Below are 19,154 nucleotides of genomic sequence, written 5' to 3' on the forward strand. Positions count from 1 at the left end.
AATGAAACAAATCACAAAAATTAAGTGAAGCTTAATAACCTTCACATTTGATCTTTCAAAATAAAACAGATTTATACCTTATTGTAACTAGTAAAATACTTGATGTAAAATTATAGAAGTTGAGAAATGCCACATTATCTTTACTTTACATACAATCACTATCTGTAAGTCTTTAACACACATGGTTAAAACTGATTTTGATATACATGGTGCTAACAGAAAGCTGATAAGTTTGAACCTTTGGTAAGCTCTGTTGCATACCAAACAAAATAGTAGTCTCATAGGCATAAAGAAAGAAAACTGTTGTAAGTCTCTTTTATTGCTCATTTTGCAACACATATGCATACTTGTCATTCTTAAAAGCATACCACATAAATGGTGAATGAGGAAAAAAAACATCAGTTACTAAAAATAAAAGTATCTGATTACTGCTGGTTCTGGTTCTTCCTCAGTTGTCATCATTTTTAAAAGTAACACTTTCCGATCCTAAATAATATACTTGACAATGTGTGTAATATTAGGAATATGTTGACCAGTATATTTTTTTCTCATTAGAGTTGCTCCCCTTTTAAAAGTGTTGTTAAACAGTAATGAATACAGTGTAAATGTCTTGAGTTGATGTAACACAAAATTATTTGAAATCAACACAAAAATGCTTGAATGAAAGAAAAAAGTAAAAATTCTGCTTTAGTTTAAACAGTAAATGACATCTGATAAACACAACAAATACAGCAACTTGGAAATAATTACTTTGCATCGTTTTATGTAGGTGATGTAAAACTGAATTTAAATTCTCTTTGGCTTTTAATTCACTTAAGAAACATACTGAATTACACTCATTAAAACTTGATTTTATGAATTAGAAGCCAAAGTCATTCTAAACAGAGAGTGAGGCTTGAAAATCATCAGTTTGTGGTACAAAATTGTTACTTTTGCTACTAATCATGATACATAATCCATTATCTGATCACATCAGTTTCAATCATCCTAGATACCATACAAACAACTGTGTATACTTGTGTAAGCTGACCTGATAATGTAAGGGTTTTTTGTAAGTTAATTCTCCAAGACTTTCTCCACAAATTTTATCTTAAAATAGATAGTTTCTGCTGCTTGTTTGTTCATTGTATGAAATAGTTTTGAGTGTTAATTAATTATTAATTAGCATGTTTAGTAATGCAAATCAAAATATCATGGCTTTCATTCACATAAAAACAGATATAAGTAATTTTTAAAATTCAAGGGAAAAGTAATTCTTAGCTAGGATATCATCAAAAGACAAGTGTGAAAACAAATCAATATTTTATATCTTAGGGGGTTCTATCTTGTGTGATCCACTTTCTTTGTCTTTTATTGAGATTTCTTTTTCTTCTGGCCAATCTTTCCTATCCCACTCTTCACTTTTTGGAAGACCCTGGTTTTTAACAACATGTACTGCTATTGATATTCTGTTAAAAATATATACACTTTATTTTCATGCACATTCTAATTGTATAATAAAAATGAAGAAAATGATGCAAGTATTCTTTTTCCTACTGGTATGAATGCATCTTATTCACTTTGATTGCCAACAAATTTATGTCTGCTTTAAAGTAGACATAATAATGGTATTTTGCACCATTATTTGTCATTTTGGGATACCTCAAAAACATTCTTAAATCAGCATGTTTCTTTTTGGAAAACTTTGTTGAAACTACTTTGTGATTGAAAAGTTGATTATAATGTCAACTTACATGTGTACATTGTTGCTTTTCCATCAGTTATATTTCTTTATTTCAGAAAAATTGTTGGGTAGTGGACATGGAAAGTGTAGATGGTAGACCAGCTCAGTATGGCCTTGAAATCAAGGACCTTCGAAAACTTATGGAAACAAAAGGCTATGAAGCTGTTGAAACAATCAGGGATCATTATGGGGGTGTGCAGGAGTTGTGTAGAAAGCTGTTTACATCACCAACGGATGGTGAGTTTTCAACTTGCAATTCACTTTTTCTATTTATTTATTTATGAGAAATATTCTATAAAACTGTAAATATGTTGCATTTGTAGTGTCTTTCAAATTTTTCCACATAACTCATACACAATACATTTTATCACTGTTTAGTGTAAGTTTGAAGATATTGTATTAGCTTTAAGTTCTGCATTTACAGAGAAGTTGCATGTACATATTATGCTGTTTATCTTTTTTTCTCAAAATTATGCAACAGTTGAAGAGTGTGTTATGTTTGTTTGTATGTAATATAATCCAGTATCTTTTTGTGTGAATGTGGTTATATTAATATTAAATCTCTTAAAATGTCTTTCATAAACATTTCAGGAAGGTTAAATCAACCAACTGAAATTTTATTGTGTACTTTCACTATAATTATCTTGTTGATCCTTTTTTCAACAACTAATTGTGTGATTAAGAAAGGCAGAAAAATACTTGAGATCTTCTAAGACAGTTAATATGTCCTGATTTAAGTAAGCAAGTACATACATGAGGTACTGCTACTGATTTACATGCATTTTTTTCACAGAACTATCACACATAAAAAATATAATATTCTCATATTATATAATGATATGATAAGCCTTAAAGTGAGAAATATATTTTAAGTAATTAAAGCTATGATGTTTTGTCCTATAGGAATGGACCATCTGCAGGAAATCCATCAATAACATTATTTTAAGAATTATTGTAGTTCAGTTTCTAATTACTTAAAAAGCAAAAACAATATTTTGAATGTAAATTTTATCATAATATTAAATTTAAACAGCTAGAAGGATTTGCATCTCATAATACTGTTATAATGTGAATAAGAAGATAAGGTTTTAATAGTTGATGAATTAAACGTTTTGGCAATACAAATTCTAATCACTGTAGGAGGTTAGTTATAGAAGTAACCTATGAAACTATTAGAACAACTCATTCTACTCTTTATTTTTCTCATTATTTGATTTACAGTAAGTTGTAGTAATATTTATTTATTCAAATTTTGATGGCTTATCAGCCAGTTGAAAATAGAAGAAATGTAATGTAAATTAGTACTGTGGTACTAAGTTGTCAAAAGTAACATATTTTTGTTATCAAATAAATAAGATGAAATATTTCTAAACAGTGTAGTTATTATTTGGATACTATATCAACTTACCTTGTAAAAGTACTTGTTTTATTGGGTTTATTTAATTGTATGTATATGTGAATATTATTTAATTATCAAGCTATATGATTTTTCAGGTTTAAGTGGTTCAACCACAGACCTTGAACACAGGCGGCAAACATTTGGCTCTAACGTTATCCCACCTAAACCTTCTAAAACCTTTTTACAACTAGTATGGGAAGCACTTCAAGACATTACACTAATTATTCTTGAAGTTGCTGCTATTGTGTCTTTGGGTCTTGCCTTTTATAAGCCACCAGCAAATATAGAGGAAGAAGGTAATATATGAATGAAATAAGTTTCTAGGATAGAAAAAGTTATTAAATCTGTTATTATTTTACAAGAGACATTGATAATTTGTTCATTATCTCATAGTTCATTCTTTTTACTAAAAATGACAGTGTAATCTGTTTTGTTTGGGTTAATGTATATAGTTTTCTAGAAGAATGTAAGAGCTGTTTCAGTATTTATTGCTTGTGAATACTGTATAAAATCATCATATATCTTTATAATATATCTAAGTATTAAAAAATTGTGATTTTATCTTGAAATATTGGAAAATGTAACTTTGTATTTTAATGTCTTTGAAGTTATTATCATTAAGCCTTACTTTAATGAAGTTGTATTAAAAATTCCACCTTTAAACTGTAGTTGGAGATACAGTGGAACAAAAATTATTGTGAATGAAGATTGTAACCATTAACAAGAAATTTACTTCATAAAGTAGTGTAATTTACTTTTATTGCCATTGAAAACAAGTCAGTCGAGTATTTTTTTTTTCAATTTTTATTTCTGGTAATAAACCAGGGACATTCTGTCAGTTAAAAGCCACCTAATGCTATAAATATGTATTTAAATTTGATTTCAAAATAATATATTATTTCATTGTTATTATTAATATGACATTAGGAGCATGATGTAATGTTACTCTTCATAACTGTTTTGGACAAATGTTGTTTCCAGCTCTTTTTAACTCCTCAAAAATAAAACACTTAGTTATACACATACTTTCTGAATAACTATTAGGGTAAACTAATTGCAAATTTCATCCATAAATATTACATAATCTAGTTTTCTAATTTGGACCCTTATGTCATATTTCTGTAAGAACGTCACATATCCATATCAAAAGAAAGTAAATTATATCAGTTTATGAGTCTGGTTGTATGTTTTACTGGTAGTTGAATATATCAAACTTTCGTTGTTGATTTGTGTTGCTATTTTCAATAGTTATTATGAACAGAGTAAGGTCATCAAAAATGAAATTTTTTAAGCTAGGGACTAAGATTTGTTTACAAGAAAAATACTTTATAGAATTAACAAACTTTTGATAGGGTATGAAAGTCTACACATGTAGCGTAAAAAAATGAGTTTAACTACATAAATGATGTTATCCTCTTTCAAAGAGAAAGAATAATCACTAGTGTTTTAGAAACCAAAGACAAAACCAAGTAGTAGTTGTGCTTTGATAATGAAAGTCAAGATCACTAACTTTTAATTTTTTACAAATATTAAAATATTTCTGTTTCTCTAAAAAGCACCATTTACCATTGTATATAGACATGAACTGAAACTACAGTCTGAAACAAAGTCGCAGTTTTGCTTTACTTAGTTACATATTGAATAATCATGTCCAATATGTAGGCACAGTTATACCTAAAACATATGCTTTAGTCACTTTAGTTATTAAGGGTAAATCAATAGCCATTCAAAAAATAAAATAAAAAATTATACATGAATAGGTGGGATACTGTCTAGTTGGAAATTTTTGTTCATTTTTGAACTGACTGATGATATTATGTTTACAATAATAATGAAAACAGCAGTTTAGTGTTTAAATAATAAAACACAGAAATGTTAACATGCATTTATAAAATAAGTAATAATTCCTGTTATTTTATGTCATGATTATCCATATTTATTCAATAAATAAAATCAGTAAAAGCAGTTATTAAAAATGTATTATTAACACATTTAAAATTTAATTCAGGGACATCTACCAAATTCACTACTGAGAGATAATAATTGCTTTGAGGTAATAAATGTAAACCAAATTTTGAAGTCAAACACAAAACTGTTGTTATTGCTACACATTTTAAGTTACTTTGCATTTAATCCACTGATGCCCATTTTAAAGCTTTGAATTTTTATTTGCATTTTAATGAGATGTATTAAGTTAATAAAAATAAATGTAACTCTTCAAATGTATAAATTATTAGAATTATAATTTTGTTTCACCAAGTTTTTGTCAGCATTAACTGACAACGTTGTATTTTGATTCAGATATATTCTTTAGTGTTAGATCCTACCACTAAATATAGAAATTAGGAGATAATTATGCCACATGCTTTGAGCTATGTTACTTTAAAGTATCCTGAAGAATGTAAATAAAAATTTCAGCAACTCTAGTTAAATGTATACTGTAATACAGACCATTTAAAAAAAATATATATATATATAATAAAGATAAATAAGGTTAAGGCTTTGATGAAACTGATATAAACACTTATTTCATGTATATTTCATACTGGGAAAAAAATCTGAATTAAAAATACCATCAATGATTGTTAAAAACTTGAAGCTTTCATAAGTATTGTAATTTGTGCAAGAAGACTGATTCACCGTATGTACTCTTTACCTAGGTAAACTTTATACCTGAATGGGGTAGAATAAGTTATAATCAAAAATGAAAGAAAACTAAAACTTCTTTATTGTTTAATCTTTAGTGAATATTAACTTCTGATAAGATTAAGTCACATGGAGTAAAAGTAAAATTTAAACTTAACTATAGCTAATTAAACTTATTTTTCTTACATTTTTATTTATAAAGTAGAATGAATTGTTTTATCAGTTGGATAACTTTTGCTGTTAACAGTGTTTTTGGCTGTAATTCACGTGCAACTGTGTATGTATTGGTTTTGTATAGAAGGTTGTAATTCTTAAGTTCACAGAATTTGTTGAAAAAATGATGCACAAGTACATACTTTGTAGAATTTCATGTTATGTTAATGCGATTGAAAGCGAGGAGAACTCATGATCTAAAAACACTAGGTAAGCTAAACTCTTTGTTGTAAGCTACTATTATTAAAGTAATTTATCTCAAAATCAGAGTTTATTAGGTTAGCTAGGTTACAGTTCATAAAGCAGTGCTACCAGACTGATGATTTAGTGCATTACTGGTATTATAGTTTAAGAAGAAAAAATAAAGAAGAAAAGAAAACTGAACAGTTCAAGGATTATAGTTTATTATTATTTACATTCACAGACAGAAACTTATGTCTTAGTTAAACATTGCTTTATTAACACTTCTGGTTTTGATTTGTTATGATTACTTTTTATCAAAATTATTAAACATGGAAGTTTATGAAGCATAGAAATTTCTAAGACAGAAAATATGGTAAAGAAATAAAAACTAAAACTTCTAATAATTTCTAACATTTAGCATTTGACCAGTGAAATATAAGTTTCCAATACGAAGTGTATAGTAAAATTTTAAGTACATTTTTCAGTAATATTTATTTCACTTCATATTTCTTTCATAGTTGCTCAAGATGAAGGAGAAGGTGAGGCAGGATGGATAGAAGGAGCTGCAATTTTAGTTTCAGTTATTATTGTTGTCCTAGTAACAGCTTTTAATGATTATACCAAAGAACAGCAATTTCGAAGTCTTCAAAATCGAATTGAACATGAGCACAAATTTGCTGTTATTCGAAGTGGGGAAATTAACCAGATTCCTGTTAGTGAACTAGTGGTTGGTGACATTTGTCAAGTTAAATATGGTATGTTTAGTTAAATGAGTTAATGAAATACTTCTCATACATCTTTAAAATTGTATCATGATTATCAGCTTCATACAATAGAGAAGTAATATGCATATTTTGTGTTAGAATTAAAACTTAGTTCTGTATATGGAAAACATCTTCATTTCATGGCAATCCAAAGTTAGTGTATTGTTACTTATGAGTTGTTCTGGATCCTAGTAGAAAGAGTCACAAAAGAATAAAAAGTATACCCATTAACCCTTTCACAGTGGGCTTGTTATAGTATACACAAGTTCATATACACATTTGCACAAGTTAAGTATTTATAAAATAACTTTTTATACAGTATGTGTACCTTCATAAAATTTGGAATATTTTTAGTAGAGATGAAAAGTTGTTTTGCCCACTTAAATACATATTTTTAGTGAAATATTTTTACTAAAGATTTGTTTGTGAAAATATTGAGTGTATTTGGTTAATAGTTCGAATACAAAGTGATTTCATGTTATGATTAAAAAACTTCTTCATCTTAGAAATCTCATTAATTATTTACGTAATCTCTAAAACCTCCTAAATACATTTAAAACATTTGTTTTCAGTAATATGTTATTTTCTATACAGTGTATGGGATCTGTCAACTGACTTTCACCATCGTAAAAAATTAGGAAATAAATATAAATTGTGTTTTTTCCTGCTAGAATGACTACATATTATAACACAAAAATACAAATGTTTAGTCTAAGTAGCTTAAGTCTTATAATATTATATATTTATATATATTTAATATTTTGTATTATATTGACCTTCTAGTCATGCCTAGTTAACATTATATAACTTGCACTGATATAGTATACAAACACTCATGTTACCATATCCAATGGTATAAAACTAACCTTTAGTCCTTACAAAGTGACCCTTTCTTGGTTGTGTTTTAGTGGATTAGTGTTTTGTAACTACAGTAACATTTAAATTAGTATACATTATACATGTATATAGATTATTCCTTAGAAATTAGTTATAAAATTTGTTTGTCTTAAAATATAGAACAATAAATAAAGAAATAAAACAGACTATTATTTCATGAAAATACACATGCTGTATCAAAAGTCATGGTGCAAATGTGTGCAAATGTTTAAATGAACTTGGGTATATTTTACTGAGTCTGTTGCAAAAGGGTTAAAAAACAGTAAAAAAGTTGTATATTTTTTGGTCTAAGATTTATAACATTTTTAATTTATCTTTAATAGGTTTAACCGATTCATCTCAAGAACGTGTGTGTGCACACACACACACACACACACACATATATATACGTTAGATCCATTTAATTAATTACAGATGGGAATTCTTTTAAAGAGAAACACAGTTGCAAATATGTGTGCATATGTGTAACATTAAAGGTTTTTTCATAAATGAAAACAACAATATTTGGTTATGTCACTTTTATTCTTTATATTAATCCAGATAAACACAAAAATAATGTTACTTGATATTACTATTTCAATATTGGCCAAAAGGTAAAATAAATTGTGATATTAATATTTATAATATTTTCTTTTGATTGATCCTATGATTCCAGTATTTTAGAAATCACCTTTTTGTCTGAGACATCATAGAGATTTCCCATAATATATACATAGGTCAGGGTAGAAAGGTAGAAGCTCCAGTTTTTGACATTGAAATAAAGAAGATGCTTTCATGGGACAAACACACAACTGTGATTTCAAGAAAAAGATATAGAAATGCACAATTGATGACAAGGTAAAACAGGAAAAATATTTAAAATTCTAATTGCACCTGTTAGGCTGATTTTATTTATATATATACACACACACACTTTTTTTTTTCCAGTTATATTGAGCCCATAAGCCTGCTAGCCAATCAAATTGTGCACATTTCTGACCATGATATACTTCATTCTATATGAACTACTAATGTTTATTCTGCTCTCAAAATCTCCATTCTCATCCAGTTTATGTTGTTAAACTCAAGTCAGTCTTGTATTCTTAAAGTTCTATCTCTTGCCAGGTATGTTTGTACCAGTTCAGTCATTAAGAATGGTGAAAGCTGTAAAACACAAGTTATGACTATCCCTGTGCCCTAAATTAATACCATTTTAAAACATTTAAATTATATTTTAAAATGCTGTTTTCTCTCCTCATTGATGTAAGAAAATTAAGAGATTCAGGTGGGTTACATTGTAGCCCAAGTGAATGATAATGGCTCCAACATGCTGGCAGTCTTGGACATTCTATGCATTGAGTGTTTTGTCCACACCCTTCTGCTGGCTGTAAGTGGAAGGCTGAAGCTTTGTCTAGGATTTTCGTTACTTTTGGTATTTGCTGCATGTGGGAGATCTCATTGGATGTTAAAGAGCATTTAAACTTGTTCCAAAATAAAACTCAAATTTCTGTTTTATAATACTTCTGTTGTTTCTCTCTATAATGTCTTGGCAAACATATTTCAAAAGTATAGGATGTGCAGCTCTTTATATTAAGGATTATTATTGGAAGCAATAGAAAATGTTTTTCCTGTATTGGAACCTTGAGCAGAAATTATGATATCCTCAGTGCTAATAATGCAACAAAGGAGAGGTTTATTCTTGCTAATAAAATTATGTTTGTACAGTTAATTGTGTTTGTATCAAATTATATGCTCACTAGGTAATTTACAATCATTACAAAAATCAGATTACACAAAAATATTAAAAGTTGACATCTTTTTTTCACTTAAAACCATGGTAGTGGTTTCAAAATGCAAGTCACTCTGTATGTTTTGAATTGTTAGAAGTCTGATATAGCATAATATACTTTTTAAATTAATAACAGCTATCATTGTTTCTAATTGTATCTCAGCCAGTAGTAAAAGCTAAACTTGAGGATAACGCCTTCTTGCAGATTATCTGATGAGATGTACTGTGGATTTAGGATAATCATCATCTGTTGGTGACGGATTTTATTTTGCAACTAATGTAAACTTTAAATATTTTAAGTGACTGTGTACAGAGAAGGAATGCTGACTATAAAATTTGCTCTGCTTATGAATTGTGACAAGCTCATAGTAAACACTAGAAGTCTGTTGTACACAATAAATTAGATGTATTAATAAAGCTTTTTTGCTGAAGATATGTTTGTAAAATACTAGTATCTGTCTGGTTCATATTCTGGCAACTTGGCATGTAAAATGATGTTCATGTGAAGAGAAGAAATACTTTTGTTTATCATACAGTTTGCAAATTGTATTTGCATAATCATGCAACCACTTAAATGCACATCTAAGGTTTTTCAGTATCCATATATAGTCTTATCCGGTATTTTTCCTACTCTAACACAAACTTATTTGCAAAGTTTACAAGAAGTGTGGAGTAATGTAAAATTTTAATATATTATGTATTTGATGTCAAAGTTATCCTCTGTACAAGGTTGGGGTATCTGTATGTTGACTTCCATGTGAGTATATACAGTTGTTGATGGCTTCAGAATTAGGCAAAAGTTCTCCAAAATTGCAGATTTTGTCACTTTTATCTTTATATTATATTCTGTGGATGTTAATTTTAATTAAGTATACTTCTTCTGCTGAAAGAACTGTTGAAATAAAAACTGTTTAAGCAGTATCATTAATTCTTTCTTCCTCTAACAACATTTGAAGCAGATAAACATAAGTAACACCTATGCCCAGCACTGTGATTTGCATTTTTTATCAGTTTATAGTTGACCTAATATCTAACAGTTAACTTGTGCATTAATTTTATTTGTGTTCATTTTCTGTCATTTATATACTAAATGCTGTTTATAAAACAAATGAACTAATCAATATTTAGAAATATTATGAGAAAGTATGATAACACATTAATATAAGGTGAGTAGATATGTGAAGAGCATTTCACACTGCTTTTATGCTTTTACATGGCTCCTTTGAAAAGAAGTCAAATTGGAAGAATCTATTATAAATGTAATGCATATTAACAATACATTTATTTTTTAACTTTTTCTGTTTAATATGTTGTCACGCCAAAATACTGAATGTTGTGATTGACAAACAAAGTGTTGCAGCAAAAATAACGTCTGATCATTTAGATTTAGTTTTCCTTTCTGTGGTTTATTTGATCAGTGCATTATTGTTTGGTAGCAAATATTCAAGTAAATTTTGTGGTAAACACAACAGCCATACTTATTCATAAAATTCCATGTGCATAAGGTCTGTATGTGTATTAATCAGTTTATTCAAGTTTTGTGGTGTAATGATGCCCACATTTCTGTGTACATTTAGTTTAACCTCAGAAATATTACTTCTGTAATATAATTATAACATCATTCCCTAGCTGCAGTGTGCTCATTGGTTACTCTACCCATATGAATTTTGCACATCAAAGATTTACCAGTTGTTTTAAAAATAAACTGTATTTCTGAAGATTTGTATTAATGAGGGTAAAATATATATAGACTAAGTATAGTTACAAGGAAAAACTTTGTTAACTTATGTGAGAACACACTATATTTTGTTGTTGTTTAGGTGATCTACTACCTGCAGATGGTATAATTATTCAGAGCAATGATTTGAAAGTTGATGAAAGTTCTCTGACTGGAGAGTCTGATCATGTGAAGAAAGGAGAACTACATGATCCCTTGCTCTTTTCAGGTTAAATAGTATTTGTTTCATTTTAATGTATTTTGAGTAAATTTTATACAAGGTGGACCATAACAAACACAGTGTAGTTATTAAAGGTAACAAATCACTTGCATGTCATGCTTTTTTCATCTAGGATTTTTTTACATTTATGAACAATAAAGATGAAATCATACAGTGTGAATACCCTTGGCCTATTTATTAGATTGATATTTCAGACTTCTGACTCCAGACCTGCACAAGAAAATGTGGGTGTAACACAAAGTTATAATAGTTTTAGACTTTTGAAGCATCTGTAAAGTTGGACTGATTCAATAATCTTCAGGTACAGCTCTATAGCTGAAAACTATTGTTGCATTAGTTACACCTTTGTTTTCCTTTGTTGAAGGATTCTTTATGGCTTACCCTGTATTTGTGGTACCAAAACTGTAACGGATGAAAGTAGCTTAATTTTAAATTATCATTAATAACTTGCAATTTACGTTATTGTAAACTAGGTTTCAATTCAAAAACTTCTAATACTTTATTATCACTTCATCTTGTCAGCAGGGGAACTCTCCCACTCCCCTCAATTGATGGTTATGGAAATTTAGTTTGCTGGTGTTTCCATACTTGATGATACATTGGAAGTGAGCTCCAGCAGAATAACTCCAGATTTACTTACCTCTGACAAAGTCTTCTTTGGGCTATTTTCTCACCATCATACTTCCAGAGGTAATCTCTGTAGTTGACCAAAGCTTGGGCTGTCTCACTGGGATTCTAAAAGCTGTATTGTTCTTTTGACTGCAGAACATGTTTTTGTTGTTTTTTTCCAACACCTAATTAACTTTAAAGATAGTCTTCTTTTGCAATATTTATTTTATAACCATACCAAGTAACATTGGTGAAGTTGAGTCTTATTAGCATTAAAATCATCTTGGCTTTTCATCTGATCACTGAGTGATTTAAATATTTCTTGGTTAAAATTATATGGCATTAGCAGTATTCTCAGTTTCAATGCATATTCTGTGTAAGACACTTCCCCTGATACTTGCATTTTGCCTGTAGTTTCATGGGTATATGTTTAATAATTCATAAGTAGGAGTGAAAGTGTTTTTTTTCTGTTAATCATCTGTATGAAAGGTTATGGTCTTGATCTTCCTTATTCCATGGATTTGATGTATCTCCACAGACAAGGTTGAAGATAAGTTAATTTCATCCCTGATCTCAGTATAGTTCAACTTTCAGTTATCAATATAGAAGCCATGGTTCCATCCTCTTCTTCTCCTTTACAGTAGATGATATCCAAAGACAACATTATGATTCTGTCAACCCTTGTTCTTCCTTAATTTTCATTCATTTGAAAATCTCAGCCTGTTTTGAATCTGGGAGTTTTGTGAGCTGCATCTCCATTATTAAGCTTATGAGATATTTTATTAATTGGACTTAAATTATAAGATTCAGTGGAGAAGGTATTGGAATTCTATGAATAACTCGTGTACTTTATGACATTTACCAGCTGTAGTACTGACAGATCCTGTAAATGAAGCTAAAATGCCCCTTATATGAAGAAAAACATCAAACTTCCTACATCTTCTAAATGACTATGTTTTGTGTTTGTTGGTTGGAGAGTATTACTTGTAAAACTTCATATTTTGTTCTTCCAGTCGCTGATTTCTCAGCACTGAATGGAGTGTTTGGTCGTACCATACCTCAGTCATTAAATCTAAAGTTGTTCCCAATAAGTTCTTTGAGTATTTAATTTATTTTTGATATGGTAACTGGTCTCATTGTTTTCACAATGGTTTCTGTTGTAATTTGTAAGCCTATTCTTAACATTTACTCTTCCTCAGTGTATGTAATATAACTTCAATGGTCCTGGAAATCTTTGAAAAAGTTTTTAAATTTTTCAATACCATTTCCTGACTTAGAGATATGTAAAATTCTGAACAATTTTGGAAACCTTTTTCAAGTTTAGACAAGGAGCTGATCCAGGAATTTTAATGAAGTTTAAAGGGAAGTAAACAATTTGAAAACATCAGTTCTCAATTGAATGGACTGTTTTGCTGTGTGAGCACATGCACCTTATTGTCTGGTGTGCTGCACAGATCCAATAACACGAACAAGATATTTTAACCAAGTTGTTGATGCCATGATTTAACCAGGTAATTAGATATTTTTCTAAAATACTTTGTTAAAAATTGCAAATTTGGCTATAAGATAATCCAAATCAATTTTTTGGATGTGTGGCACACATGGCATGTTAAATAGAAGGTAACTATGTAAATCTGATTCCTGTGTTTCATTGTTGCATTAAGACCAATGATTACCAAAATATTTTAAAAATAACACAAGGCTAACATATTTGGACATTCAATGTCTGGAGATAATTTGATTCATGTTAAGCATTGGTCTATTTATTTGTAGCAAGAAATTTTCTATGAAATTCTAGAAATCCTGCTACAATAGGTTTCACATATTAATACAACAGCAAAATTATAGTGATGCATAATAATACATGTATAATACAAATCAGGTTTCTTAATGAACACTTTACTTGAAGTTAAGCACAAAACTATACAATGGGATATCTGTGATTTTCTCTCCAGGGGGTATTGAAATCTAGTTTCTAGTGTTGTAAATCTGCAGACATATTGCTGTGCCACTGAGGGCTTTTGTGAACAAATAACAATACATAATAAAAGTCAACAGTAATCTTATGATAACTTTTACCAAATTCTGAACAGTAATACTATTACATAACAATTTAATACATTTGAGTATTGAATTTACTGTCAAAAGACCAATGTAAAGTAATTTAATAAAAACATTGTTTGTATTGTGAACTAAATTTTTATTTCCAGTCCTCTTCTATGCTGGTTTTCAAAATGCCAGGCCAGTGTAAATTTAAAACAAACTAGTTTTCAAATCAAAACTATTAGAAATAGTTAAAAAGAGATTTATACCATAGAAAGCAAAATGTAAGCCATGTCAAAGTTTTTAATATCAGCAGCATGGAAGAAGCAGTTTTGCATAGTCATACAACAAGCAGAAAATATGAAGTCAGTAGTAGCGCGCACTACTTTCATCTTCTTCAAACCACCCATCTTAAAAAATGAAGCTACCACAGCAACTGCCACCAGATCAGCATCTACTGTCCAATCATTTATTTATTCTACAGATATTTTCACACTTAGCCATATATAGATTAGCTCTGTATTTCATAAGTGTGTATATATTTTTATTGCATTGTGAAAAGACATACTTATTGTAACAGGAAATATAGTTTTACGTTGACCTTAACATCCCTTTATTGTGAAATTCAGAATAAGAAATTTATGATCATGTGATAGTGTGGTTGATATAAATTGTATGTGATTTAGTATAGTAGTCTGAAAAAAAATATTGAAAATTGATAAATAATACAGCTAAAATCATATATTTTAGCCATAAAAATTTTAAAGTTTGTGATTTTGAATTTTGTAGTTAATTGTTTTATGTAAATTAATTACTTTCTAGGTACTCATGTTATGGAAGGGAGTGGTAAAATGATGGTAACAGCAGTTGGGATTAATTCTCAAGCAGGTATTATTTTTACACTACTTGGAGCAGCATCTACGGAAACACCAGAAGAAAAAAAAATAAGGAAAAAAGGTTTGCTCAATCCTTGAACTTAATTTCTGAATGTCACCTTGAATGTTCATGTAGTCAATAATTATTCTTATCTGTCCTTTAAAGTATTACTGTCAGTGGTAGGCATAATTAATGTTTGTTAAACATAAAATAAATTTTCTTAAATACATGCAACAGTCTTCTATTTTTAAATTCCTTTCACATGTTTTTTTAAGTCTTACTTCTGTTCATTTGTATTCAGTTTAATCCTTTTTAGATGGTTTAAAGGCCATGTCATCTCATTTGCTGACTCTCATTCAACATTTTATTGAATTATATCAGTAAGATTGGTGTCAAACTGTAGATTATAAATAAATCTTAGAATTATACATTATTCAATTTCTTAAGTTAAAAATAAATATTAAAAAATGCATTGTTAAACATTGATTTTTGTGTGTCACATAGTGTTTTGAATGCAACATTGGTTCAGATTAGATGTTTGTTATGTCAAAATACTAAATCTATAGTTTTGTGTGAATTTGGAACTCAAATTAATAATATTGACAACCTAGAATATAAAATAAGAACCTTGTATCTTATATGATGATACAGTGCTTATGTACTGTATCAAACATTAGTGGTCCCACTCATCTCTCTATTTTTTTAAATTATTTTTTATATGCTCTTATCTTTGATTATTATGACATGTGAATAACCAGTCAAAGGCTCTAGAACTTTCTCCTAGTGGCTTTCTCAGCCATTTTAATATGTTAGGAGATCATCTCTTTCTTTAAAACCAAAATTTCAAAGAGGTAGATTGTGTGTTTAGTCTGCTAAAAAGTTCATATTCTTTTCGATTGAAATACAGTTTAATTACTAAACTTGATATGTTATTGTTGAATTCTATGGTATTGAGATTGTATTTTAAAATTTCACACATGAAGGATATGAAACAAAATATTTTTAGGTTTTATACATACATTTGAATAACCAAAAAATTGTAAAATACAATGTCAATACCATAGAATTCCACAATGACAACTAGCAACTGAGTACAACAGTCATAACAGAGGAGATAACTGTTTGCTGTACTTTTGTTTTTAACTGATCTATGTTTTAATAAGTTTAATAAGTTATTTGTAAATAGTATTACTTTTTATACATATATATGGTATATAGTAATTGAAATTTGACTAATGTATTTTAAAAATAATTGCCTACTAAAATACAGCAAAATCATGTTACTTTGTTAAGACTAAGGGTCAGTTTTATATTATTAGGTATGATTATTGAGTGCATGTATGCTGCACCTTTATAACTTCTGTGTTGATAGCCAGGCATGATTTAAAGGTCAATATAATAAATATATATATATAAATATATAAAATTATATGGTTGAAGCTCTTTAGTTTGAACATTTATGTTTTCAGGTTTTAATTTGTTGTCACTCTAGAATGAAAAAGACATAACTTATATTTATTTACTAACTTTTTATGGTGGTTTGAGATCAGTCAAATATGCCAAACCCATAGATTCATTAGTGAAGATAATGAATAAAATTTAAATTTTTTCATAAGAAACATATGATAACTGTCTGAACGTTATTAAGATTTTGATTGTGAAATTTGAAAATTTTCTGATGCTTAAAAATATTTTCAGTCTAATTACTTTGCATGTTGGATAGGCAACGTGGAAAATAAAAAAAAAAAGACATAAGAAAAACGCTGCTTAACAAATCTTAAGACTTGAAAAAAATGAAATATGATATTTTGCATATGAAAGCCTTATAATGTTTATTGATAATCTACAAAATTTCATCAGCTTGCATTTACTAATTTAAAATGAGAGCTGTAACAAGCACAAAATGGTTATGAGTTCAGTCACAGGGTACTGAGTTCATGCTGAAAGAGTTAACTGCAATTTTTTAAACAAAAATGTGGTTTTGTGTTACTTACTTAATATACATAAATTACTTTAATAATGTGTTCATGTGCATTTTAAACTGTTCATTAACCTATAATGTGCAGTTTCTGATTTACACTAAGCAATTAAAAGTGACTACTCTTAGTTTGTAAATATTGTACATTGTATTATATTATCATTATATATTTTTACTGAGTGGTATTCTTTTCGGGATATTTTGTAGTTCAGTGTGAAATCAGTCTTCATTGATGATTGAGAAATATCTTAATTGTATGCAGTTTCCCATTTTGTTACAAAATGTAGAAGTTTTCCAGACACATGTTGTTGCTTTATTAAATCTGTATCAAAAGCTGTGATGATTAATTATTTGGTTATTGAAATAAGGACATATTGTATTGGAATAGAATTTTAAATTTGTGAAATACAGATTTACATACTTTTATTGTAACTTGTTTTCTGGTTTTCCTGGCATGTCAACTGCAGAAGAAAAGATGAAAAAGCAGAAGAAAAATAGTGCAGGTGAAAAACTTATTTTTTTCCTCCAGTAACTCTTCTTATTTTTTGACATTGTTTTAGTATAGAATATTATATGCACATATTTAGGTCTGTAAAAAAGCTTGTAATTTTTTGAAATACACTTTATGGTAATTAAAAATACAGTTAATTTTTTGTTGAAGTTTTAGTTAAACTAGCTTCATTGTAAATCATAACTTAAAATTGAAAAATAAGATTCGTTAGACAAGTTGCAAATGTAGGTGTTTTGTTTTACACTCATGATATGTTTAGACCACTTAAAAGAAATTCTACCCAAGTTCAATAAAGAGGCAAAATTCTCTGAACAGGAATAGATGTAAATTATTTCACACAAACTCATCAGAATATTGTGCTTGGAAATAAATATTGGCTCAATATTTTTGTTAATACTCAAAAGTATCTTTTTTTTTTTTGTAAACAAGTAGTATACTACTTTTGCAATAATAGTTATTAAAACCTTTTTGGTCTCATGTACTGAAATGCTCCAGAATGAAAACATTTTCTTCAAAAAAAAAGTATCATGTTGTAACTTCTGCTTCACAGGTTTGTAATAAACTACTAACATTAAGGGCTAGACCTGCTTCAACTTAATCAAATTTTTATTCACAAAATGTTGCAAGCTTTTACTAAAAAGTACAATTCTGATATTATACTTACTTTTTTTTTCTCCCAAGATTAGCTATTCTCATTTAGTGCTGCACTCTTCCCTTGTTGGAATTAGTACATTTCAGTATGTCTCTCATGCAAATCATCTTGTGTTATCTGTTAACCAGTAGTAACATAGTATGTGCATGGACAGATGTTTTCTTTTGGGCTTCATATTTCCTGTGTAAGATATTGATTTTTGTTTGAAATAATACTACTTGTTAGTTTTACTTTTTATTATACATTAGGGGTCACATCAATGACCAGTCTTTTGTCCTAGGCCTCTGGTGCGTACAACCTTACTGTGGATATTTCTGATTTTGTCCATCAGAAGATTGAACACTAATTGTCCCATGATATCACCAAAGCTCCTTGTGATTCAACTGACAATATTCAGCATGGTGATTATTTTTATCATATTTTTTTACTTCCAAATTTGGCATTCCTTCTCAGTTCTAGCCTGAAGATTCCACCTAGACCTACCTCAGCTTTCACAAGTTTTGTACCTGAGGTTTGTGATGTTTTGTCTCTTCCCTTTATTTCTTATTCTTTTTGTCCTTCTTTGTTGTGCAAGTAATTTTCCAACCATTTTTCTTATTTCCTCCCTCTCCTTACTTACTCTTGACCAGAATATCTGTTTTTGAATCACGAGTTGTTGGGTTTCTTATTACTTCTTTGGAGGGTTGCTCTTGAATCTAATGTTAATTTCATGTGTCTAATATTCTTACCTTCATCTTACCCTTACAACCATTCTCCACTATCCTTCTGTACAATTCCTTTCGAAGGCTCTCCACAGAAATCTCTCTTCCACTTTGGCCCATATTTCATTTTTGGCTCTGTTGTTATATATGTAGTTTGGCCTTATCAGTAGGAGTTCTATTTTGACTGTGTTCATTAACTCTCCATTTATCTCAGGGATTTATGTCTTGTTCCT

The 19,154-nt window shown here is 28.9% G+C and overlaps 1 protein-coding gene across 16 annotated transcripts in view; it reads left to right on the plus strand.

Annotated features, from left to right (window-relative positions):
• LOC143253153 (plasma membrane calcium-transporting ATPase 2-like) overlaps positions 1 to 19,154 on the plus strand; it is a 212,120-nt gene that overhangs the window by 101,778 nt on the left and 91,188 nt on the right. For all 16 annotated transcript variants that reach the window (XM_076506512.1, XM_076506513.1, XM_076506514.1 and 13 more), the window contains 6 exons: positions 1,780 to 1,960; positions 3,218 to 3,418; positions 6,683 to 6,919; positions 11,414 to 11,539; positions 15,026 to 15,160; positions 17,525 to 17,560. In XM_076506512.1, the coding sequence (XP_076362627.1) occupies positions 1,780 to 1,960; positions 3,218 to 3,418; positions 6,683 to 6,919; positions 11,414 to 11,539; positions 15,026 to 15,160; positions 17,525 to 17,560 (916 nt within the window). The remainder of the gene's footprint in view (positions 1 to 1,779; positions 1,961 to 3,217; positions 3,419 to 6,682; positions 6,920 to 11,413; positions 11,540 to 15,025; positions 15,161 to 17,524; positions 17,561 to 19,154) is intronic.

This window comes from Tachypleus tridentatus, chromosome 6 (assembly GCF_004210375.1).
Source record: "Tachypleus tridentatus isolate NWPU-2018 chromosome 6, ASM421037v1, whole genome shotgun sequence".
Taxonomy (NCBI): Eukaryota; Metazoa; Arthropoda; class Merostomata; order Xiphosura; family Limulidae; genus Tachypleus; species Tachypleus tridentatus.